General features: G+C 35.5%; 2 protein-coding genes across 3 annotated transcripts in view; one reads left to right on the top strand and one right to left on the bottom strand.

Annotated features, from left to right (window-relative positions):
* Lrrc34 (leucine rich repeat containing 34) overlaps positions 1-8,111 on the top strand; it is a 25,066-nt gene extending 16,955 nt beyond the window's left edge. Inside the window, exon 11 of the mRNA XM_046422968.2 lies at positions 679-8,111. Within this exon, the coding sequence (XP_046278924.1) occupies positions 679-870 (192 nt within the window). The 3' untranslated portion in view covers positions 871-8,111. The remainder of the gene's footprint in view (positions 1-678) is intronic.
* Positions 6,524-22,010, bottom strand: Mynn (myoneurin). 2 transcript variants are annotated; one of them, XM_046422943.2, is made up of 8 exons: positions 21,364-22,010; positions 20,107-20,403; positions 14,943-15,733; positions 13,102-13,261; positions 11,262-11,440; positions 10,314-10,397; positions 9,133-9,219; positions 6,524-8,207 (listed from the first exon to the last, which is right to left on the bottom strand). In XM_046422943.2, exons 2-8 carry the CDS (start codon positions 20,370-20,372, stop codon positions 7,945-7,947), a joined length of 1,830 nt encoding a protein of 609 aa, XP_046278899.1. In that variant the 5' UTR covers positions 20,373-20,403; positions 21,364-22,010; the 3' UTR covers positions 6,524-7,944. The 2 variants fall into 2 exon arrangements, with proteins under 2 accessions (XP_046278899.1, XP_046278898.1); XM_046422942.2 differs by lacking the exon at positions 10,314-10,397.

Below are 22,010 nucleotides of genomic sequence, written 5' to 3'. Positions count from 1 at the left end.
TGTCCTTTAGTAGTTCTATAAACTAGAAGGTATGTAAGTTGATTTTGGAACCACTGATAATGACAAGCTAAATATGGAAAGCAAAACAAAGCTTTAAATCTTTTTTCTTAATTTTGATGATGCTGGTGATCAAACCCACATCCTGGGCATGCTAGGCAGGTACTCTACCACTGAACTGAACAACATCCTTAACACTTTTTTTCTTTTCTTTTTTTTGGGGGGTGGGGGAAGTACTATGAACCCAAGGGGCACTTTATCACAGAGCTATATCCTCAGTCCTTTTTATGTTTTTGAGAATGTTTTTGAGGAATGGGTCCCCAGCTATCATCAGATTTTTCAGAGCAACCAAAACAACCCTCTACTCAGTGCACCATCACCTTGTAAGACTTAAATTTGACTGTGAAACCTTTGGTCCACTTAGTATAAGGAATTGAAGAGTTACAAAATGACAAAACATGCCTAATACATTAAAAACTTAAAAAAATTTTTTTGCAATATTACAATTTCATTGTAATTAAATGAATAAAAAATACCTGGAAAATATTAAAATTCAACCATGTTAAGAGTGAGTATTTTAAACTACAAAATAGCATGGCTAAATCAAATGTTTATATTTGTTTCAGCATTGTAAGTTGAATAAATTATATTCCTAATGATAATTTTTCCTAAAAATCCTAGGCATATTCAGATTTAATTCAAATGGGCCATCTAAAACCAAACAATACAGATGTGGAGCCATATGTGGTGGATGGACACGTGTATCTTGCAGAAGTCTCCAACGGCCTTAAAAAGCATTATTACTGGACACCAACTCATAGAGATGCTAATAGCCCCTCATCTAGTGCAGATTTTGCTGTGTTGTTTCAGTAGGTCCATATTTCTGAAAAGCAAGCTCTAAAATAGTTTTCATGTAATTACTTCTGTTGGATTTATGTCCTATTCTCTTTCATAAATTAGGTTACTTTTATGAAATATGTAAAACTTTATATAGCTGTCATTGTGAAAAACTGGGTAATTTAAAAAAAAATTTACAATATGAAGATTAAAATTTTAGGGCCGGGGACATAGCTCAGTTGGTAGAGTGCTTGCTTCACATGCATAAGGCCCTGGGTTCAATCCCCAGCACCACCAAAAAAAAAAAAAAAAAAAAAGACTAAAATTTTAATCCTGAAGAAACCAGAACTGTACTAATTATTTTTATAATGAAAATATAACCAAGTAGCGAAACAGGATACAAATAAAGGTCACTACAGATACCTTAACTGAAAGTTGTTTACAAAATGGTAGAAAGGGTTTCAGGTGACAAATTCCCAGTGAATTTAAAGGGTTTTCAAAGTTCAGAAGTTGAAAAAATATTCTATGTATGTATCCTATTTAGGTACAGATAGATGTTAATAACTATTTCATAAATACAGGCATATAAATATATACCCTTTCCAAGGAAGTGAGTGCTGCTAGCTCCTCCAACCCTCCTCTCATAGACAACTACTATACTGACTTTTAATACTACAGAGTCTTTCTGCCGATTTTTTATCTTTATGTAAATGGAATCATATAATCTTTTTGTGTCTGGCTTCTTTTATTCAACATTATATACATGCAATTCATGTTGCTGAACGTACAGTAGTCCATTTTTAATTGTTTTGAAGTATTCTATCATATGCTTGGAAGTAGAATAGTCTAAAGGATTATGAAAAGATATGGCCTTTCAGGCTAAGACACAGCCATGTTAAAAGAAGTCTTTAGCAATATAGTTTGCTTTCTTAGGCTACTGTCTATTCCTGTATGGTATGGAATGGACCCACAAGTTCCTATATTTTTGGAGAGGGAGATTTATAAGATAACTAAAGGGGAAGCAACGGGGCTCTCCTGAGCCTACTGTGGAATGGCATATGTAATAAACCTGCAGCCTGACCTACATTAGACTGCTTGAGACAGTACTGCAGGTGGCAGAGCCTCAGAGATTTCTCCACACCCAAGAGAACGGAGGTGAGGCCAGTTCAGCCAAGAACCACCAGGCTCTGACCGAGTTAGGAAAGACTTGATCATATATTTTTAAAAGCCACTGCTTAACTATATCAGAGGCCAGTAGGATGCCCAAAGAATGGAAGAGCTCAAGATCCCTCACACTAATGCCATTATGTCATGTAAGCCCTCTCCATACATCTGGACACAATTTGAGAGACAAAAAAGGCAGATTAAGGATTACTTTAGATACCTTAAGTTATTATATTTTATATCTCCTTTATATCAGAGTATATGGTAAGTTTTCAACTGGCTAAGATCAGAAGTTAATTTTCTATGGACTTACCAATAGGTAGGGTTTAAGAAGGATATATCAGTTCTGTAAGAAAACTCCATTTCCTCTGCACATCTTAATTATAATGAGTAAATCTGCAACCATATTGTATAACTTTCTCCCATTTTCCTCTTAGCAATTATCCTTTTTTTTTTTTTGGGGGGGGGGGACGGTGACTGGGAATTTAACTCTTGGCTCCCCAAACTTCATTTCTTCCTTTACAGATTGCCTTTCTCTGCTTACTCATAATTTCCTTTAGACTTTAACTTAGCTACATCCCTGGTCCTTTTTTATCTTGATACAGGATCTTGCTAAGTTGCTTAAGATCTCACTAAATTGCTGAGATCTACCTTGAACTTGGATCCTCTTGCCTTAGCCTCCAGCATCCCTGGGATTACAGGCATGCACCACCAAGCTTGGCAGCTATCAGACTCAGCTTAGCTAAGCATAGTGGTACACACCTGTAATCCCAATGACTCAGCAGTTTAGTCTGTCTCAAAATAAAAATATAAAATTAAAAATAAATTTAAAAAGTGTTGGGAGATGTAGCTCATTGGTGGAGCGCTCTTGGTTTAATTCCTGTTACTACAAAAAGATCCAGCTTAAATATAGCTTATTACATAGTCACAGATCATATTATACTCCTCCTTTCAGATTTGAAAGCAAAATGGAATAAAGTAGTATACATTTTCAAATAATGTTCTTTACTCTACACATTGTCACTTTCAAATTTCTCCAGTACTATTCATTCATTATGTCTTAATATCTACTTCTCAAATAGTATCCATCTGGCTCCTACTGTATTACACTGCAGCTGCCTTCTCAAATGATAATCATGCTTCAATTCCCTAACCCAATTATGTCTCTGATTTGCATTCTACCTTGTGATCACTGTAAAGTCCCATTTGAGAAACTTGCACAACTCTGGATATCTTCCTGTTTTTCTGTTATTTTCACCTCCTTTTCTGTCTTTGCACGTACTTTATATATATTTCCCTCAATTTTTGGTCCTCATCTTTTATTCTCGCATATCATCTCCCAGGCTGCCTTCATCATTTCAATAAATTATTGTTGGCCTCATATAGAGCTGCAAGATCTACATTTCTAGATTTAACAATTCCTAGGCTTGATTTCTAACTATTGCCAGACATTTTCACATGCCTATCCCAGTACCAATCAAATATATATCCAAGATCACCTTCCAGACCTACTCCTTATGTTTCTTTCACGGTTGATGGTATCACCATCTTCTCAATCACCAAGTATTCAAAATCAAGAGTCCAACTTAGGGTTGTCTGACTCCAAGGAACAGATACTCTAAAGCCCATTTGAGAAAAAGGGGATTTAATGCAAGGACACAACTGTCAAAATCACTGGCATCCAGTGGAGGAAATGAAGCACTGTTGTGACCCCTCCTCAGGCATGGGACTGCAAAGCCCAAAACCAGGGCCACTCCTTCCTCTCTGGAGCAGTCTCTTGGCTCCCCAAACATATATTATTTCTTGACAGTCTGAATTTTATGGCTCAAATTCTTGAGAAAGAGTCTGTCCAGGTGTCCGGTCCAGGAACTGTTTCTTAAGGTGTCCAGTAGATGGGGGTCACAAGTATAGAATCGTGTTACAAATGCAGCTCCAGAAGTCAACTGGGGTTGCTGGGTGAGATCATGGGTTATAAAGCTGGCTATCTGCCTCTGCTTTAGCAGACATTGGTAGAGGACTATTTCAGGTAAATCAGTGTGGGTACAATGCTGGACATTTCTCTCACTCCTGTATCTATTCATTTAATACTTCTCCATTCTTCCTAGTTCACTCCTCAGTCAGCTTCGTGCTACTTCCTCCCTTCAGCCATTTCCTGTTTGTCTATCCAGGTGGGCAAAGGCCCTTTCTCTATTTAACACCCACTTACTGCTTAACATTTCCTTTCTTGCCTTCTGTTACCATAACACTCAACATTCTGGCTTATTTTACTGCTAGTTATAGTAAGGCTGGCTTTTTCCATGATTATACTTAAGGGTAGAGTTTATCTTATTTTTTATCTTCACACATTTTGTATTTGTTCCAACATTTGAAATACTAGCCAGATATTTTATCCAAATCAGAGGATGTTCACCTCCAGTGTTTACTATCCCCTTCTCAAAATTAAATACGCTAGTTCCAAAAGTTACTATGTTTACACTGTAATTACCTGCTTTCTTAAATACATCAAACTTTACTTGAATGAATGGGGGCAGGGGTTGCAGAGGACAGAAGAGTAGACTATATCATGGTGTCAAGAAATTACTGCTCCAATAACTAAATTTCAATTATTATTCAAAAACAGTGGGTGAAAATTTAGAATTTAAATTTCTTTTTTTTAAAAAATATTTTTTGTAGTTGGACACAGTATCTTTATTTTATTTTTATGTGGTGCTGAGGATCGAACCCAGGGCCTTGCACATGCTAGGCAAGTGCTCTACCACTGAGCAACAAACCCAGCCCTAGAATTTAAATTTCTTATTTTACTATGACTCCTTTTTACATGATGGTGTTTCTAGCTAAGAAATGGCAACTCAAAGTCCCCTAAAAGATGGAAAATTATATTCAAGAGCTTCTTTTAACTGCTTTCCAAAGGTAGAAAACCAAGAAATGTTTAGGATAGTTCCCAGTGTTTGGTATATATCACTTGTGGAGCTTTTCCAGTATGTATATATTTCCTGGAGATTGTCTGATTTATTAAGTCTAAGGTGAAGTGGGCCTGGATATTGCTCTTTCTTAAACTCATTTCTGATTATGAATTAAAATGTTACAGGCGCAGGGAGCATGCCTGTAATCCCAGTGGCTCAGCAGGCTGAGACAGGAGAATCAAAAGCCAGCCTCAGCAATGGCAAGGTGCTAAGTAACTCAGTGAGACCCTGTATCTAAATAAAATACAAAATAGGGTTGGGGATGTGGCTCAGTGGTCCAGTACCCTTGAGTTCAATCCCTAGTATCAAAAAAACAAAACAAAACAAAACAAAACCTGTCTATTTTAACCACTTTCATGTGCACAATTTCTATAGGATTAGAATATAGAGAAAAGATGAATAAATATAGAGAAAAGATGATAAATACTACTACAATGGAAGTGATAGACGCTCTGACTTTGGGGAAAAAAAAAGTTTTCTAAAGTGTTTCTACCAAAATTATCCTGTGAAATTAAACATAAAACAAATACCATTTAAAAATAGCAAAAAAATCATTTATAAATGATCTATGATTTCCTTTTATAAAGTTTAAAACCTAGCAATACAGTAGGAATCTAGTATAAAATTAACTCATTTAGAAAATAGTTTCTCAGAAAGATATTCAACATTCTAAAGACAGACTTTCAAAAAATTCTGTAATACTTGACTAATTAAATCTTTCCTGCATTGCTTAACAAATATATTTAAAGGGGTTAATTAAATGATTCATGTGTTATCATGATTACCAGACAAACTAAAATACAAGCATATTATGATAAATAGTAAAATTATAAGGGATACTGTCTTCAAGCTCTCTTGGTCTATAATTAGTGAAAAGGAGAGGATAACAATGACTCAAGCAATATTAAAGTAAAATTATTTTAGCTAAGCAGATGTGATTTTAAAAAAGCACAACCCCAGCCACTCCAATTTTACTAAATAATACTAAATAACTTTGTAGGCTAATTTATGCAAAGGCAAAATACTAATTATCATTATATTTGAAGAAATTTGACCATTCTTGCCCTCACAGAATTATGCCATGGCCATAGTCATTTTTTAAAAAGAAATTTTATCCATTAGAAGTTTGGATTAATGAAGATATAGATTAAACTAATCTTTCCATTTTGGCAAACCTCTTAAAGAGGCTTGAGTGTTTTAATTTTTTAAAATTTCTTCACATTCAAATTTCCTACTGAATTTAAGCTAAAACAAATTGGCTTAACATTAAACTTTATAGATTTTATTTAAACCCAGTACATTAACTTAATACACATGCATAATTAGATTTTTTTTAACTAAATGACCAAACATTAAATTTGCATTATACAAATGTAGCATTTTATACTCTATTTAATTAAGTCATTTCCACTGGTGGCAATTTATTGTGAAAATAAATTGTGTGTGCTGGGAAATGGTGAAAATCTCTCAGTCTACAAAATTCAATGTTTTTATTACATTCTTCAATAAGTTCCTATGACTTGGATCCCAAATAAAGAAAATTATGATTAAAGAAATCAAGATGAATGAACACATTAACTTTATTATATGTGTAGTTTAAAACTCAAAAACAAATAAGCCACAATTAATGCATGGAAGAAATGAGAAATTATGTCACCATGATGTTCTATCAGCATTATGGGAAATGACTTTGTGAAACAATAATAATTTAATGTTCAAAGATCAAGGGTGAAATAAATTAATATGTGGGAAAAGTGAGATGGAAAAGAGTGGTAGCAAATATGAGGATAAATACTGATTTTTCTCTTGGAAGATAAAGAACCAATATAAAACCATGACAACAACCCAAAATTGTGATTCAACTTAGAAAATTTAAGAACACAAAGCTTATATAAAATGTTTGATAAACTGAACTTTTGATAACCCAAAATGTTAACTGTAATTTTCCTTTTATGAAGTGCTGTGGACAGCCAGTGCCTCAAGTTTGCTAGGCGAATTTCTTGAATCTTTATGCAATATAATGTATCAAATTTAGAAGCAAAGTGATTTCTAGTTTACGCTATTTGTGTCCAGAAAATTCTTTTTAGAATATTTGTTTTAAAAAGTGTATAATAGTCATGAGAGGCTTATCAAAAATTTTCAAAACTCAGTATATATTCCTCATTTCCAATCCAAAAACTCAATAAGATATAAACTGAATCAAATTCCAAAACTGTCTTTTGACTAGATTAAAAACACCAAATGTCTATTTAAAATACATTTTGAAAATATAGTCTCCAATAAATCAAAAACACCGACTCAACTGACCATTGGTTTAGAACCCAGAATATTGAGTTCTAAATGACAAAAATTTTTATAGTTTCCTAGTTTTTAAGAAAAACAATGCTTTTGGTTTCATTAGAGAAGTTACCTCTAATGGAACATATAATTATAAAAACAGCACAGCTCTTACTCAGTAACTAAATTTTCATAGGTGGAAATATGAAAAATTTTTCCACCATAGTTTATGGTTTGATCTATGGAGCTTACAACACTTTAGGACTGATACTAGCATGGATTTTGTTTAAATTTTGAGCGGGAATGGGGCAGGGGAAGATTAGAAAATCCCACAGGTCAAAACAGAAGCACTACAAACTGACAGATTCTACTTCAATAAATGAAGGCAACTCTAAAATTCAAATAAAAATGGAATTAAGGAGGCTCTAACTTAAAAGAGAATAAAACTAATCCACCCACCCAAGATAGTGCTACCATAGAATTAATTCATTCCTTAAAAAGCTGTGTATATAGTCTAGACATAAAAGCCCCCAAACAAAACAAGCACTGCAGTTATGAATGCAGCATCAGGTGCTTTTACTTCGGTGAATGAAAAGAATGGTCACAATTCAAATGAATGAGAATTTAATATGAATATATGCACCTTACCAGAGATGTTTATGCTTACTACCACAGATGTCTTAGCAATTCCACATTCCTCACAAAGTCAGTACAATTGTTGTAAAAAAATCAACTGTGGTTCTGAATATCCATTCACAGTTGACCTCAACAATGTATCTGATGTAGGAGACTGATTATCTGTGACAGGCAGAAGCATGTGGTGGTCCTCAGTCCCAAGGGGAAGACTTAATGGTAGAGTCATATCAGAAGGCTTCACATCCATAGTTTCTGACAAAGGACTTTTTTGTATTGAATCTTGTTCACTCAAAGTATGATCCTCCATATTGGGATCCAGAGTTTTATCTGTACCTGAAATGGAAGGGGAAAAAATTCACACAATCTTTTTAAAAAAACCCCAAATGCCTGAACTACACAAATCTACTTACTGGTCCCAGAACTGCACTAAACCTTCGCAGCTTTGTGTTAGCATTTTCTCTTTTACTGATATACCTGCCTTATTTATACATACTCCATCTGGGTCTCAAGGCAAAGTTTAAGCACCAACTCCATTATAAAAATGGAACTAGTTATTCTAGATAAGAACAAACTTTTTTTTTTATTTACTTCATTATACATTTGTAAAGTTTCATATACTGCCTTGTGGCATCTCTCTCTCACTGCTATATAATAGTCTACCTAGGTATGCCTTGAATCTTCAACTAGGCTGTAAATTCCTCAAATTTTACTCCAGTACCTTCTAAATACTGGAAAATAAAAAATTTAAGTGTTTTATTATTCTGTGAACTAAAGTTCAGACAATGGCACTTTCATTTATATTAAGAAGTCAGAAATTCTGCTTTACTCAGGGGGAAAACTTTCTACTACCTTTTTTTTTTTTTTTTTACTTGTTTTGTATTGTTTATTTCTTTAGCGATACTGGGGGTTTGAACCTAGGGAAGTTCTACCACAGTCACATACACCCCCAACGCTTTTTATTTTGAAATGGATCTCACTAGGCTGCTGAGGCTGGCCTAGAAAGAACCCTCCCCTACCCATGTCCATTCTTTGAACTCTCTTCATTCCTAAAATTCCTAAAATTAGAACTTTCCTAATACCCCAGAAAAACTATTTCACTTCTGTATCTATTATGTCCTACATTTTCCATTTATTTATTAGATTTCTGGTTTTAGTTTTTAAGAACTGATATCTAATTTAAGCTGTTAAAATGTACACTCAACATTTTAACGAAACGCAGCAATGGGAGAACAATTTTTTTAAATATACCAGTACTTACCAGAATGGACTTTTGTTTTGTGCTTCTTTAAATTTTTAATATCTGTGTAAGAATTTCCACATAATTCACAGATAAATGGTCTTTCTCCTAAAAAGCAAGTTAAAACTTTAATATTCACAAAGCTGTTGAGACAAAAATATCAATGTTTATGAATATAAGACAAAAATCATTATACTTTTTAAATTTGGTTTTAATCTACCATTTTAATCGCTCGGTTATAATATACTGAAATGAGAAATTCTATACACGTAGGCATTCCTGTACTTCATAGTATATCCCTATTTCAAAAAAATTTGAGTATTTTTTTTCATTCTCTGAAATTTGTTTACAAACCAGAAAGTAACCTACTCTTTTACTTCTATCATTTAGGTACTTATTGAGTGTCAATTTATGCCAGACCCGGCTAAAAGAGCTAGAGAAAACAATGTAATTATGGGTTTCTGCTCTCAGATAGCTTATAAATTAGAAAATTCTTAAATAATGACAATAGGGTACACTATTACAATTCTCTTTTTTCCCTTTTTTGTGGTGCTGGGGATAGAATCCAGGGCCTTGCACACATTAAGCAAGTACTCTATCCCTGAGCCACATCCCCAGCTCTGTAATTCTTTTGAAATAAGAGCGATTCAGTGCTTCACACCATAAACCAAGAAACATGAGAATACAGAAGTTGCCAATAAATTTATTAAATCTCTACTAGATATTCACACTAATCTACTTAGGAATTATGAGGAAGAATTCTTTAAAATAGTATACTTTAAAAGTGGTATTTCCCTTGTTTTAAATATTTTCTTTATATGCTTTTGTACTACTTTTTACAATAAAAATTTCAATGTTTAAATTTATTCCTAAATCTTGCATACAGAAACAGTTTAATAAGAAAATCTGATATTTTCTTGATATTATTGATTCCTTTTTGTTTCTTGGTACATTTGTGTGATTTAATTCAAATCCTATTGATTTCTGGCATATTTCTTGGAAAATCTTTAAAATTCCTGACCAAATTTACTTCATATTTTAAACAAAAAAAGGCAATTAAAATGTTGATATTCATACATTAAAATAGTTATAGGTAAATTATGACTAGATACCATATAGTTCATAATGGTTTAAAAGCCAAGGTTTACATTAAAAGAAATTAAGAGAGAACAAAAAATAATACGTTCTCCCTAAACACAGACCTGTATGGGATCGAAAGTGTTTGTTGAGCTCTCCTGAGGAAATAAAACTTTTCCCACAAATACCACATATGTATGGTTTTTCACCTAGATGGAAAATAAAAGATAGCGAAGTGGTGTACTATAACCAACATAATATTTGTCAATTACAAATAACCTAAAGTAAGCTTTCTAAAATATTTAAATTAAAACTTATGTTGTATTTTAGAGGTATTTTCAGTGATCCAACTTATATGAATTATTAATAATCATTTTATACTGTTCTTATAACCTGATACTTTTCATATACTGAAACTTTATTCCTACAAATGTCCCTTCTGGTAGAGATGAACTGGGCAAGTAGATTTTTAGGTGATTAAGATTATGTAAATTCATGAATCCATATTTCAGATCTTGCATCTATTATATTATTCAAGGAGAATAAAGCACTTAAGGACGATTCTCTTTTAAAACATACCTTACCAAAAAATGAGACTCAAATCAGTAGTATGCTTCAAGACTGATAATATGCTGCATTATCTGTTTAAGTTACAAACCTCAGAATATCTGTATAGGAAAAGTCTTAAGAAGTTTAAATTCTGTACCACCTAAACCTATTCCTATCTCTTAACTTCCCTCCACAATTTACCCAAAGGAAATAAATTCTCAAGAGGCTTAGGATGTTTTCTAAAGTTATAAAACATGTCTTAATTCAAGTTTATGTAAGTATCAAAATTACCTCACTGATTTTAATGTGTGTTACATGATAAAAAATTTCATCCACCTCTATTATTCTAGAAAATGTGTCAGATTTTTATCTAATATTTAGGTGAAAATCACAATAGCTTCAAGAAGTATGAACAGATATCTAACTATAAAATCTATAATCTTCCTTCTATAAAGGGCCAATTCCCCTTTTTCTTTTATGTACAACTTTCCTTATTTTAGGCAATCTCTGTGTTAAACTCTTACCTGTATGTTTTCGAGAATGAGTGATAAGAGAACTAGAGACAGCAAATGCCTTCCCACAGGTGTCACACACATATGGCTTTTCTCCAGTATGCCTACGGACATGATAGGTCAGGGTGCTGGCCTGGGCAAATCTCTGTCCACATCTATCACAAACATATGGCTTCTCTCCACTATGCTTCCTGTTGGTAAATAAATATACAATTGTATTCTGTTAAGTAGAACAATTTAGAGGTAAAACTATGCAGCAGTCATTTTGCAAATAATATTTCACAGAGTATTTTATTTCAAATTAAAATCAATAGTTGTTTCAATGTAAAACACTGCCAAAATTAAATGTTAAATAAAATTATTAAAACATTAGTTCTGAGAGCCAGGAAGTTTTGCTATCATCTTTACATGGTTGCCAGTGAGTTCCTAATACTGCAATTATTTTTATTGGTCCGTTCACTCATTTGTCAAAATTACTTCCTCAAATCACCAGCACATCCTCATCCATCCTTGCTCCCAGCGGACATCTTGCCTCCTATATCGTTTCGTTTTCCTTCTGGAAACAAATATGAGGATGACAGTTCATCTGACTCCAGAGAGACTATTTGTACAGTACTTGAGATCCTACTCAACGGCATCACTCCTATACCCCATCCTATACCATCCATCCCTGCCACTGGATCACAGCATACAAACAGTATGTCTTCCCTCTTAAAACAAACCTGACCCAGCTTATTCCTCCATTTATCTGTTCCTTTTTACCAAAAATTTGAGTCTCTAAAACTTTTATTTCCATTTCTTCTCTACTCACTTCCTTCTCTACTAACCTCTGCTAACAAGGCTTTTGTTATGAGAATTGCTTACCTCCCATTTCACTAAATTCAAGTAAATTCTTAAGTCTTCATCTCCCTATCACCAGAATTTAGGAGGTGATTATGCCCTTCTGGAATAATTGTCTTCATTTGGATACCAGGGCAGCCCATTTTCCTGGTTTTCCTCTTACACTGGCCTTTCTTTTCTAGTGACTACCTCTGCTGGTTTTTGCACATATCCCAGATCTAAGAGCTCCCTAGAGTACTTCAGGATTTAGTCTTCCCACCTTTTTCTATCCACATTCATTCTCTTGGTGACCACAGACTGATGACTACCAAATTTGTCTCCTAAGCTCCAGACTTAGATAACTAATTGTCTATGGCACATCTCTTGTCAGATGTGTAGTAGTCATTTCAAATTTAAAATGTTCAGAACTGTACTTCTAGACTCTTGAACTCCTTAAACAGCTCTCTCTATAACCCTCCTCCACTAATGTCAGCTCCATCCTTTCAGATCCTCAGGCCCCAAACCTTGAAATCATCTTTGACTCTTCTTACAGATCCTGTATCCAAGCTGTCAACAAATTCTGTTAGTTCTATTTCTAAAATGTCTGGTACCCATCCCCTTGCCTATTACGACCCTGCCCTAAGTCATAATCCCTTCACTTGAATTTTATGAACAGATTCCTAACTGGTCACCCTGCTTCCACTCTTGCAATCCTACAGTCTTTTCCTACTAGAGCAGCCCGAATGATCCTCTTAAAATGCAAGTCATATCACTTGTTTCTCAATCTCAGGAGGTAAAGCTCTGCAATGGCTTATGGGGTTGGGGGGAACTATACCATCCAATCACCATATCACCCTGACCTTATTTCCTAGTTTTTACCCCTTCTTATTACCCTTCAACTACCACATTTCCTGGACTGTGCTAAGAATACTGAAGGCTGGAACCACTACTGTCCTGAATTTTAATATAGCAGTATATTCATAAGATTATGGTAATTAACAAACTTAAACAAGTCATTTTTTGTTTGTATTACCTTGCATGAATCTTGAGATTGCTAGAAGTTGCAAATTGTAAATTGCACGCATCACATTTATAGGGTTTTTCCTCACCATGATGCATGCGACTATGGAAGACTAGCTGGCATTTCTGAGCAAATCCTTTATCACATAATTCACATTTGTATGGCCTCTCACCTGAAGGAGCAAGTAAATATGTTAAGAAGGAAAAATTCTGTTTTAGTTGCTAAAGTCATTTAAGTTTTCAAAAGTGTTCATCAACAGTACTAGTTTTGGTATTTAGAAAATGTTAACTGCTGGGCTGGGGATGTGGCTCAAGCGGTAGCGCGCTCGCCTGGCATGCGTGCGGCCCAGGTTCGATCCTCAGCACCACATACAAAACAAAGATGTTGTGTCCGCCGAAAACTAAAAAATAAATATTAAAATTCTCTCTTTCTCTCTCAAAAAAAAAAAAAAAAAAAGTAAAGAGGACCTCTTTCCAGACTATTGAAAATATTGGTAGAATAAAAGAAATTAATGTTTCTCATTATAATTCATAATAGTGAAAGTTGATTAATAAGAGAAATATATATTGTATATAAAAAAGCATAAATGTAAGTGTACCAATGGTGCTCATACTTTGCCACCAGAAAGAGAACAAGCAAAATAAGGTAAAGGTAGAAACTGAGGAAAGAGTGTATATATAATTCTTTTTTTTTTTTTCCTTCTGTACCCGGGATTGAACTCAGGGGTACTCAAACCACTGAGCCACATACCCAGCCCTATTTTGCTATTTTGTATTTTATTTAGGGACAGGGTCTCACTGAGTTGCTAAGTGCCTCGCCATTGCTGAGGCTGGCTTTGAACTTTTGATCCTCATGTCTCAGCCTTCCAAGCAGCAGGGATTATAGACATGCACCACTGTGCCCATCTAAGAATGTATATATGACTCTTTTTTTTTTTTTTTTCAGTTGTAGTTGGATACAATATCTTTAATTAATTAATTGATTTTTTTATGTGGTGCTGAGGATTGAACCCAGGGCCTCGCACATGCTAGGCAAGTGCTCTACCGCTGAGCCACAACCCCAGCCCCTGTATATATGATTCTAATAAACATGTTCAGAAGTCAACAAAGGAGCACATAATAAGAGTGGTTGGTAATATGTGAAAATTGGCTTAAGTTGTGATTATATTTTCTCTTACCAGCTGTAATCCTGTCTCTGTTGAATACTCAGCAAGCTAGAACCACGTTTATGCTTATTTTGAGAAAAAAAGGGAATAAGGAACTAGCACCTTAGGATTTAAAATGTCAATTACAATAAAACAAACAACCATTAAATACTTGCTTATAATTACAAATATCTTTCCAACAGTTTAACATTGCTAATTACTTCTATGAATAAAAGAACATGGCAAATTTTGATCATAAGTGGAAAATACTGTATGCTAATATGCTGCCTATAAAAATACTATTTTAGGTCAGGGTATAGATATTTCAGTGGTAGGCTGTATCCTTAGAATGTTAAAGGTTCTGGGTTCATTGTCCAGCATCCCCCACCCAAATCCTTGTAGCTATAGTATTTAAAAAAAACAAAAAGTCATCCTGGTGCAGTAGCACACTATACAGTGACTAGGAGGCTGAGGCAAGAGGATCACAAGTTTAAGGCCAATCTCATGAACTTAGCAAAACCCTGTCATAAACAATGAAAAAGGACTGGGGATGTAGCTCAATGGTAAAGCACCTATGATTTCAATTCCCAGTACCAAAACAAAAACAAAAAACCACACACACAAACACACACACACACACACAAAACAATCCAACAACAACAAAAAAAAAAACAAAGAGTTGAATATTCCCACAGTCAACCAGTCTTACCTGTATGAGTTCTTACATGCGTTTTCAGCTGATTACACTGGGTAAATGCCTTTCCACACAAGTGGCAAACATAAGGTTTCACTCCTTTATGTATTCTCATGTGCCTTCTCAAGCTGCTGGCTTCAGAAAACACTTTCCCACATGTGTTACATGTTGGCTTGGCCTTGGAATACCTCTGATCCAGCTCTTCCCCAGAGTTCTCCAGCTCATAAGGACTCTTGATACTAGCTATATTAGACATAGAGTGTTCTTTCAGAGCACAATTTGGCTGTGATTTTCCACGCTTCCGTTTCACTCTAACAGTTTGTACAATATCTTGTGCAGGAAAAGTATTCTCCACAACTGATGTCAACTCGAGTTCTGAACTGTTTGTCTGTGCAACTTGTTCGACTACAGGTGTGGACAACTTATTTGCATCTAGAAATAATTCAACAGATGTATTCTCTAAAATGTCACTGGGATATTGCACTGTTTTATTCTGCCCTGTTTTCTGGGAGTTGAAAGTTTTTTTCTTCTTTTTAGTTTGAGAAGACTTCTTTGCTAAAGCTCCTCGTTTAGAATTTGCCTGAACTAAATCTGTAGATACTTCTGACTTTTCCCGATTGTTATAATCTCGAAGAGTAAGAAGACAAGTCTGTTGATTCAATTCAATGTTTCCAGTGATACTAGATATCTCCGTAGAAGAGGGATTAGCAATAAAAGCAAAATCTTCCATCTTTATTTTACATTTAGTTACTACCTCTTCCACTTTGAGATAGTCAGCAGCCTGATGAATTTCTTTAACATTCCAACTGTAAGGAAACAAGGCTAAATGACAATATTCTGATTGAAGAAAAACTGTTTTTGAAACAGAGCTACACATATTTTAAAGACCAAATGAAACAGAATACTGAAAAAGGTATAACTTAACAACAAATTTACACAATTTAATTCATTCAAAATAATGTTTAGGCAAAGATCTTCAATTTTACAAAATATGAAAAGATGGAAAATAATGGCTACAGCTGCAGGTGGACCACTATAGGAAAACAATGTTTAATTATCTGGTTGCTTTTAAAAAACCATGGAAACAAAAATAGTTGTTGGCAACTCCCTGCTTCCTCTCATTCACTATGAAGTCTCTTCAGATAGCAATCCAACTTTTCTTAATTGGCAACAGGAAGAGTCTAATGAAACTTGTCTTCAACTATTCTGCCCTGCTCCTCTGGGAGTCTTTTAATTGCTTCTAAAACTTCACTGTGTATGTGACTCACCCAGGAATTGTGTTAAATAAAGGTTCAAATTCAGGAAGTCTTTACAGAGCCTGACATTCTACATTTCTAATATATTCCCTGGTGATGTCAATGCTTCAGGTCCATGGATCATAGCCGAGAAGAACAATGTTTTAGAATGCATTAAGCTCCCTCTAGCAACTTTCCCACATTTTTGGTGATATTCAGAATCTAAGTTGGCTTTACAATTTGTCATGTTAGAGTTATATAGAAAGACAAGTCACTCTGTTCAGCATTCTAGTTAATATATACTGAGCATCTAACATGAGTGATACTGAGAGAGATATTAAGAAATATCAAATAGTCCCTGCCTACCACAAGTTTACAATATAGAGAAAAATCACTAGATTTGGCTGGTAGTACTAACAAATTAATTTGGGTGAGTCCACCTTTGGAAACTCCAATTTTCTAGCTATAAAATTAAGAAAGTTTGTGTTATCAATACTAAAAATATGACCAAAGGGTCATACTGAGTATAGATACAAACAGACCACCTTCAAATAACTTTCCTTACTTGTCATTTCTCTCCTAAATTATTTGGTCCTCTAAGATGATCTCTTCTAATTTTAATTGTAGCTAATAATACTAATATAGTGCTGGTAATATTATTACTTTTAGGACTAAAATTTGAATTTTAATTAAAAATAATAACATCGTGAACCTCTAGGATATCTACAAGCATTCTACAGTACCTACAAATCTCTACCTATTTCTCATCATCTTCCAATTAAACCTGCCTTGTTTTCTCTTATTCAATCTAGCATTACAAAGTCTTTTAAAAATTTGTATTTTATTGCAAACAATCATTTTTCAGTTCATTACAGATTAAGTAGATTTGTAGGCTAATTTGTAAACCTAACTTCCAGCTTAGAATATTTTATTCTCAGAAAATCCATCCCACATTCTTAAACAGATTACAAATAAATTTTTGGTATAGTCTCAGTCTTTCCCCTAGATACGAAAATATTACCTAAGATATTCTTTTCTTATTGGCTTTATTGCTATAATTTTAAAATATATAATGACTCTTTGTAATCATGTTAATTCTCTACTTGCAAAATAGCACAAATGCCCCAAATATAATTATATTCACTTTTTATCCAATTTTTTTCTTATGGGTATACAGCATTATCAGTATCTAAAAACATCTTTCAGCATTTTTATTGACTTTATAATGTGTTACTAAAAGTACAATTAATGAGAGACACTACTAGGATAAAAATCAAACTTCCTGTACCACTTATTATACTTAACTAAAACAGATCTTGTGGTCTTAAATTAATATGCTCTGTGTTGCATAAAATGAACCAAACAACCAGGTCAGGTAGCCTTAAAGGCCTATAAAACTAGCATTAAGACACATTAACTGTTCAATACTGAAACAGTGATTTATACAAACTATTTGTTTATTTCATAGTCTATAATCTCAGCAACAGTTAAGAGAGCCAGTCAGAATTTGTTTATTTCAATAACTAATCTTTTGCTTTTGTTTACAAACACAAAAGTTACAACATCCAGACTTCTATCATTTTTTAATCATTGAAGGTCATCTAATTACTTATTGCCAGCTATATGGCTAAATACTTTACAGAATTGGTTCACTTAATCCTCAGAAGGTGCCTATGAAATCTTTTATAATTCTCATTGTACATACAAATGAAAAATCAGGGGCTAGGGTATAGGTTAGCAGTAGAGCGCTTGTCTAACATGCATGATTCACTGGGTTCAATCCCCAGCACTAGTGAAAGAAAGGAAAGAAAGGAAAAGAAAAGTCAGAGTTCCAAAGAAACTATGTAACTTGTCCAAGATTACAGAGTGTTAGAACTAAGATTCCAAGATTTGACCAAGACAATTTGGCTCCTGAGCCCACTTGATTTTCTATTACTCTGTTTAGGTTTTGTTTGTTTCTGGTACTAGGGATTGAACCCAGGGACAATCTTCCACTAAACCATATGTCCCAGCCCTTTTTTTGTTTGAGTCAGGATATCAAACTTGGATCCTGATGCCTCAGCCTTGAAATCTGAGATTACAGGTACTACGTACCACCATGTCTTTTTTCTTAATAATGGTATAAATCTTCTCTTACACTCGTGGCTGGGCTCAAACAATTAGTTCCCCAGCTCACCAGGAAAGATATGCATCGAAAAAAGACTGAACAAAACACCTGGCTCTTCTTCACATTGCTTCTTTGCATGAAGGCGCAAAGAAAAATGCTCTGCAGTGAGTTCAAATCAAGTTAAGATCTTTTCCTGCATAGTTAACCAAGAAAAAGAAACCATTAAATTAAAGGTCAACCAAAAATCACTAGTATGTGGTTATTTTCTATCAAGTATTCTAAAATCTTAGATCAGAGGTACCTGCACAATCAACTATTTAGCAAATTTAAGTAATTTATTTTGTGAGATTAATCTATGACACTGTTTTGTTCCTTTAATCAAACAGAATTGATTCACTTAAAAATTTCATTTTACCAAAATTTAAAAATAATTCCTTTTCAAAAATGAAGCAGTATCTTGATTCTTACTTTTTAAAAAAGTATAGTTCCATAATAAACTGCAATAAAAAAGGGAAGAATTTTACTTAATGTGTACATGTAAATATCTATACAGATCTTCAGGAAAAGAATAAATATATATTAAAAAGTTATAGTGGTTATTAGTGGGTGGCAAAATTTCAGGTATTTCCTTTTTTCTTTCTAATTTTTCTCTGAAAAATGTGGAATCAGAATGTGGGTGGGGAGTATAGAAGAAAAAAGAAATTAATGTTATTCGTTATTAGAAGGACTAAACTAATGTTTATTGGGGCTTCAAGTAAATTCTCATGTGATCTTCACAACAATATCAAAGTAGTTATTTCTCATTTTTACAGAGGGGAAATTGAAGCCCAGGGAAGTTACAACTTGGTCAAGGAGACACTGATTGGCTGGCAAGATCTCATTCTAAAGCCCATAAATCTATGTCAGAAGATTATGAATAGTCTTAACTAAGCCTGGGGATGTGGCTCAGTGGTAGAGTTCTTGCCTAGCATGTTTTAGGCCCTGGGTTCAATCCCCAGGATTACCAAGAGGTTGGGGGGGAAACTGAGAATAGTCTACTTATATTCTTCTACCACTTTCACAAGTGGTAGCAGTAGGAAAACAGCAATAATACCATCAGTTTCTCTTTGCTTTATCCTCTACCCCTTTTCTCCTACTACTACTAATAAATAAATAAATAAAATCAATATTTTATTTGATTTTAATTATCTGGTTCATTATGTAGAGAAGACACACAGTGCCTATGTTGTCAGGTCCCTCAGAACCTATTGGTATATGCAGTGACAGCAGTAAGCATTTTAGAGAAGCATGCTAGCACCAACCTGATGTAAGCATTAATACGGTGGGTTAATGTTAAGAGAGAACAGAGTTACTGCCATCTAGGCTCCAGCAAAGCAATTTTCCCGAATCAGGATCAGGAAGATATCCTGCACACTGCTATTTATGGTTGGCAATGGAAGCACTACTGTATGAGCCCAGAAGTTCTTCCTTCTTCCCCCATCTATACTCCAGATACCTTAAGAAGTAGGAGATGGAAGAAGGGAGAAAGAACAACAGAGGGATATAAAGATCAAAAAGCAAAAGGAAACTGGAATTTATTGTTTAAATTTTGCATTTACAAAGCTGAAATCACAGGCTTTGTTGTGGTTGACAAATGTGCTAAATTTTTGTTTTTTGTGCTTATCAAATACTTGTTAATCCCAAGTCAGTGACACTGACTTCTTTATTAAAAGAAAAACATTGTGTGCATAAATATTTGAAGAACGAATGAAGAGACCGAATAGAAAAAATACAAATGACTTGAGCTCTAAAGACTACTGAGCAGCTTTTATAACTGAAAATAAAATGTGTACTTTACCTGTCAAGATTTAAAGTTCCTGTGTATATAAACTCCAACAATTTCTGAAATCCATCAGCTTTCACCTGACTCTGATCAAGAAAAACATTGTTTTCAGAAGTGCTTCTGTAGATTGCACCAAAATACTCACTAAAGGAAGCAAGCACATTCCTATGGGCTTTAAACTGGAATTCCCCAATCACTATGGTGCAGTCACAAAGAAAACCTGCTTCCCGTTGTTTGTTCAGTCTCTCTAAAAGGTGCTCACAGTGGTGTGAATACTGCATTTTGATATCAGAATGGGATTTTACCCTTGATCTAAAAGACAAAGGAAAAAAGTAATCAATAACCACAAATTTTCATCAAAGGTTCACTCATTTGAGGGGAGAAGGGACAGAGGACAAAATTTAAAGAAAAAAAGCTCTTATTTTATCTCCTCTGAAAAGACTTTATCAAACCTGTCCAGGTAAAAATGCTGAGAGGCAGTTAGAGGACAGCTAGGGCAACTTAATGAGACCCAAACTAAAAAATTAAAAAGGACTGGGGATGTTAGCCAGTGGTAAAACGACCCGGATTCAATCCCAGCAACAAAAAGGAAAAAAAAAAACAAAAAAAAACTGATAAATGATTTTGTTTTGCCTTGGACACTAACACAATCCTTGCACATAACAACAAATGACTGTGATGAACGTGAATGAAAATACTGCACAAACTGCAAAAAAATAAAAATAAAACCCCGCACAATTTCAAGGTTTTACATCAGTTGAACCCTCAAACTTTCACTCAGTAAATGGTTAACGGGAAAAAAATAACAAAGTATCAAGAAACAACTCCTTGGGACAGATGGGAAGAAAATTACTTTTTAAAAAAATTCCCCTCAAATCACCAAAACCTGTTAGCTTACAAGGTGCAGTTTCTCCAAAGCGCGAGGCGCGTGCCCAAGGGGCGGGGAATGCATAGGGCCAAGGGTTGTCAAAGGTTCTGTCACTCGCCCCAGGAGGCCACACCCCTCCCCTCCTACTCTCTCCCGCCTGGCGGCTTCTGAGAGTGACAACCAAAGCCGGTTCTTCCTCGGCCTCCACTGCCCTGCCCTCCGCCCGGTTCCCACTCCCGCGAAATCCCACAGCTGAGACAGGCCAAGGCTACCACGGGGGCTGCTTCGCACAGCATTCCACCTTCGCCCCGACCAGCGCTAGAACTCCAAGAAGCCTGCCCTCCCATGGCCCAGGGTCTGGAGAGAGAGCAGTGACGGGGATCTAGGGTGAAGTGGGCACTCACCGACGGCCACCCAGGGGGAACAGTTTCTTCACTGTCTCTCCGCCATCTTGGGAGGACGTCACCGCGCCACGCTCCGCCTCTCCCTTCTTCCTCCACGGTAGCGTCACATCCGGCTTCGTAGTCCCGTGGTAACTCCGGAGGCTCTAGTGCCGTGGAGGTCCCACACAGGCCAAGGCCGACAAGCTGGCCCGTAGAACCCTGACTCCCCAGCATGCCAGGCGTCCCCGAAACAGCAGGCACCGGGGATGCGAGACTTAAAGGCTGGTGTACAGTGCCGCACCCTTCTTCCTCATGCTGAGCTCTCTGGCCGACAGTCAGCCTGTATCGGTCAGCCCGACTCTGGACCGAGGCCGGGCAGCCTGCACCGCCAGTCTCTCGGGAGACCACGCTGCGCACTGCATGCTGGGGCTTGTAGTTGCTTGTCTTCTCCCGTCATCCTCCCTCCCGGCCCAGCCAGTGGAAACTGCTGCTTTATGTACTCTGGCTCTCCGCCGTGGGGGCTGTTAACGCAGAGGGCGAGCACCCCCTTCCCTTTTACATACCCGAAGTCTCTTGGGACCCCCTAGGTTTTGTTTGTGCCAGCCAACTATAGCTCTGTTTCCAAGACGCCTTACCTGGTGAAAGAAGTCTGATACGCACGAAAGCAA

This window comes from Marmota monax, unplaced genomic scaffold, assembly GCF_021218885.2.
Source record: "Marmota monax isolate L192 unplaced genomic scaffold, Marmota_monax_Labrador192_F-V1.1 WCK01_AAM20220418_F8-fsc00110, whole genome shotgun sequence".
In the NCBI taxonomy this organism is placed as follows: domain Eukaryota; kingdom Metazoa; phylum Chordata; class Mammalia; order Rodentia; family Sciuridae; genus Marmota; species Marmota monax.
This window is presented reverse-complemented; position numbering and strand designations above follow the sequence as displayed.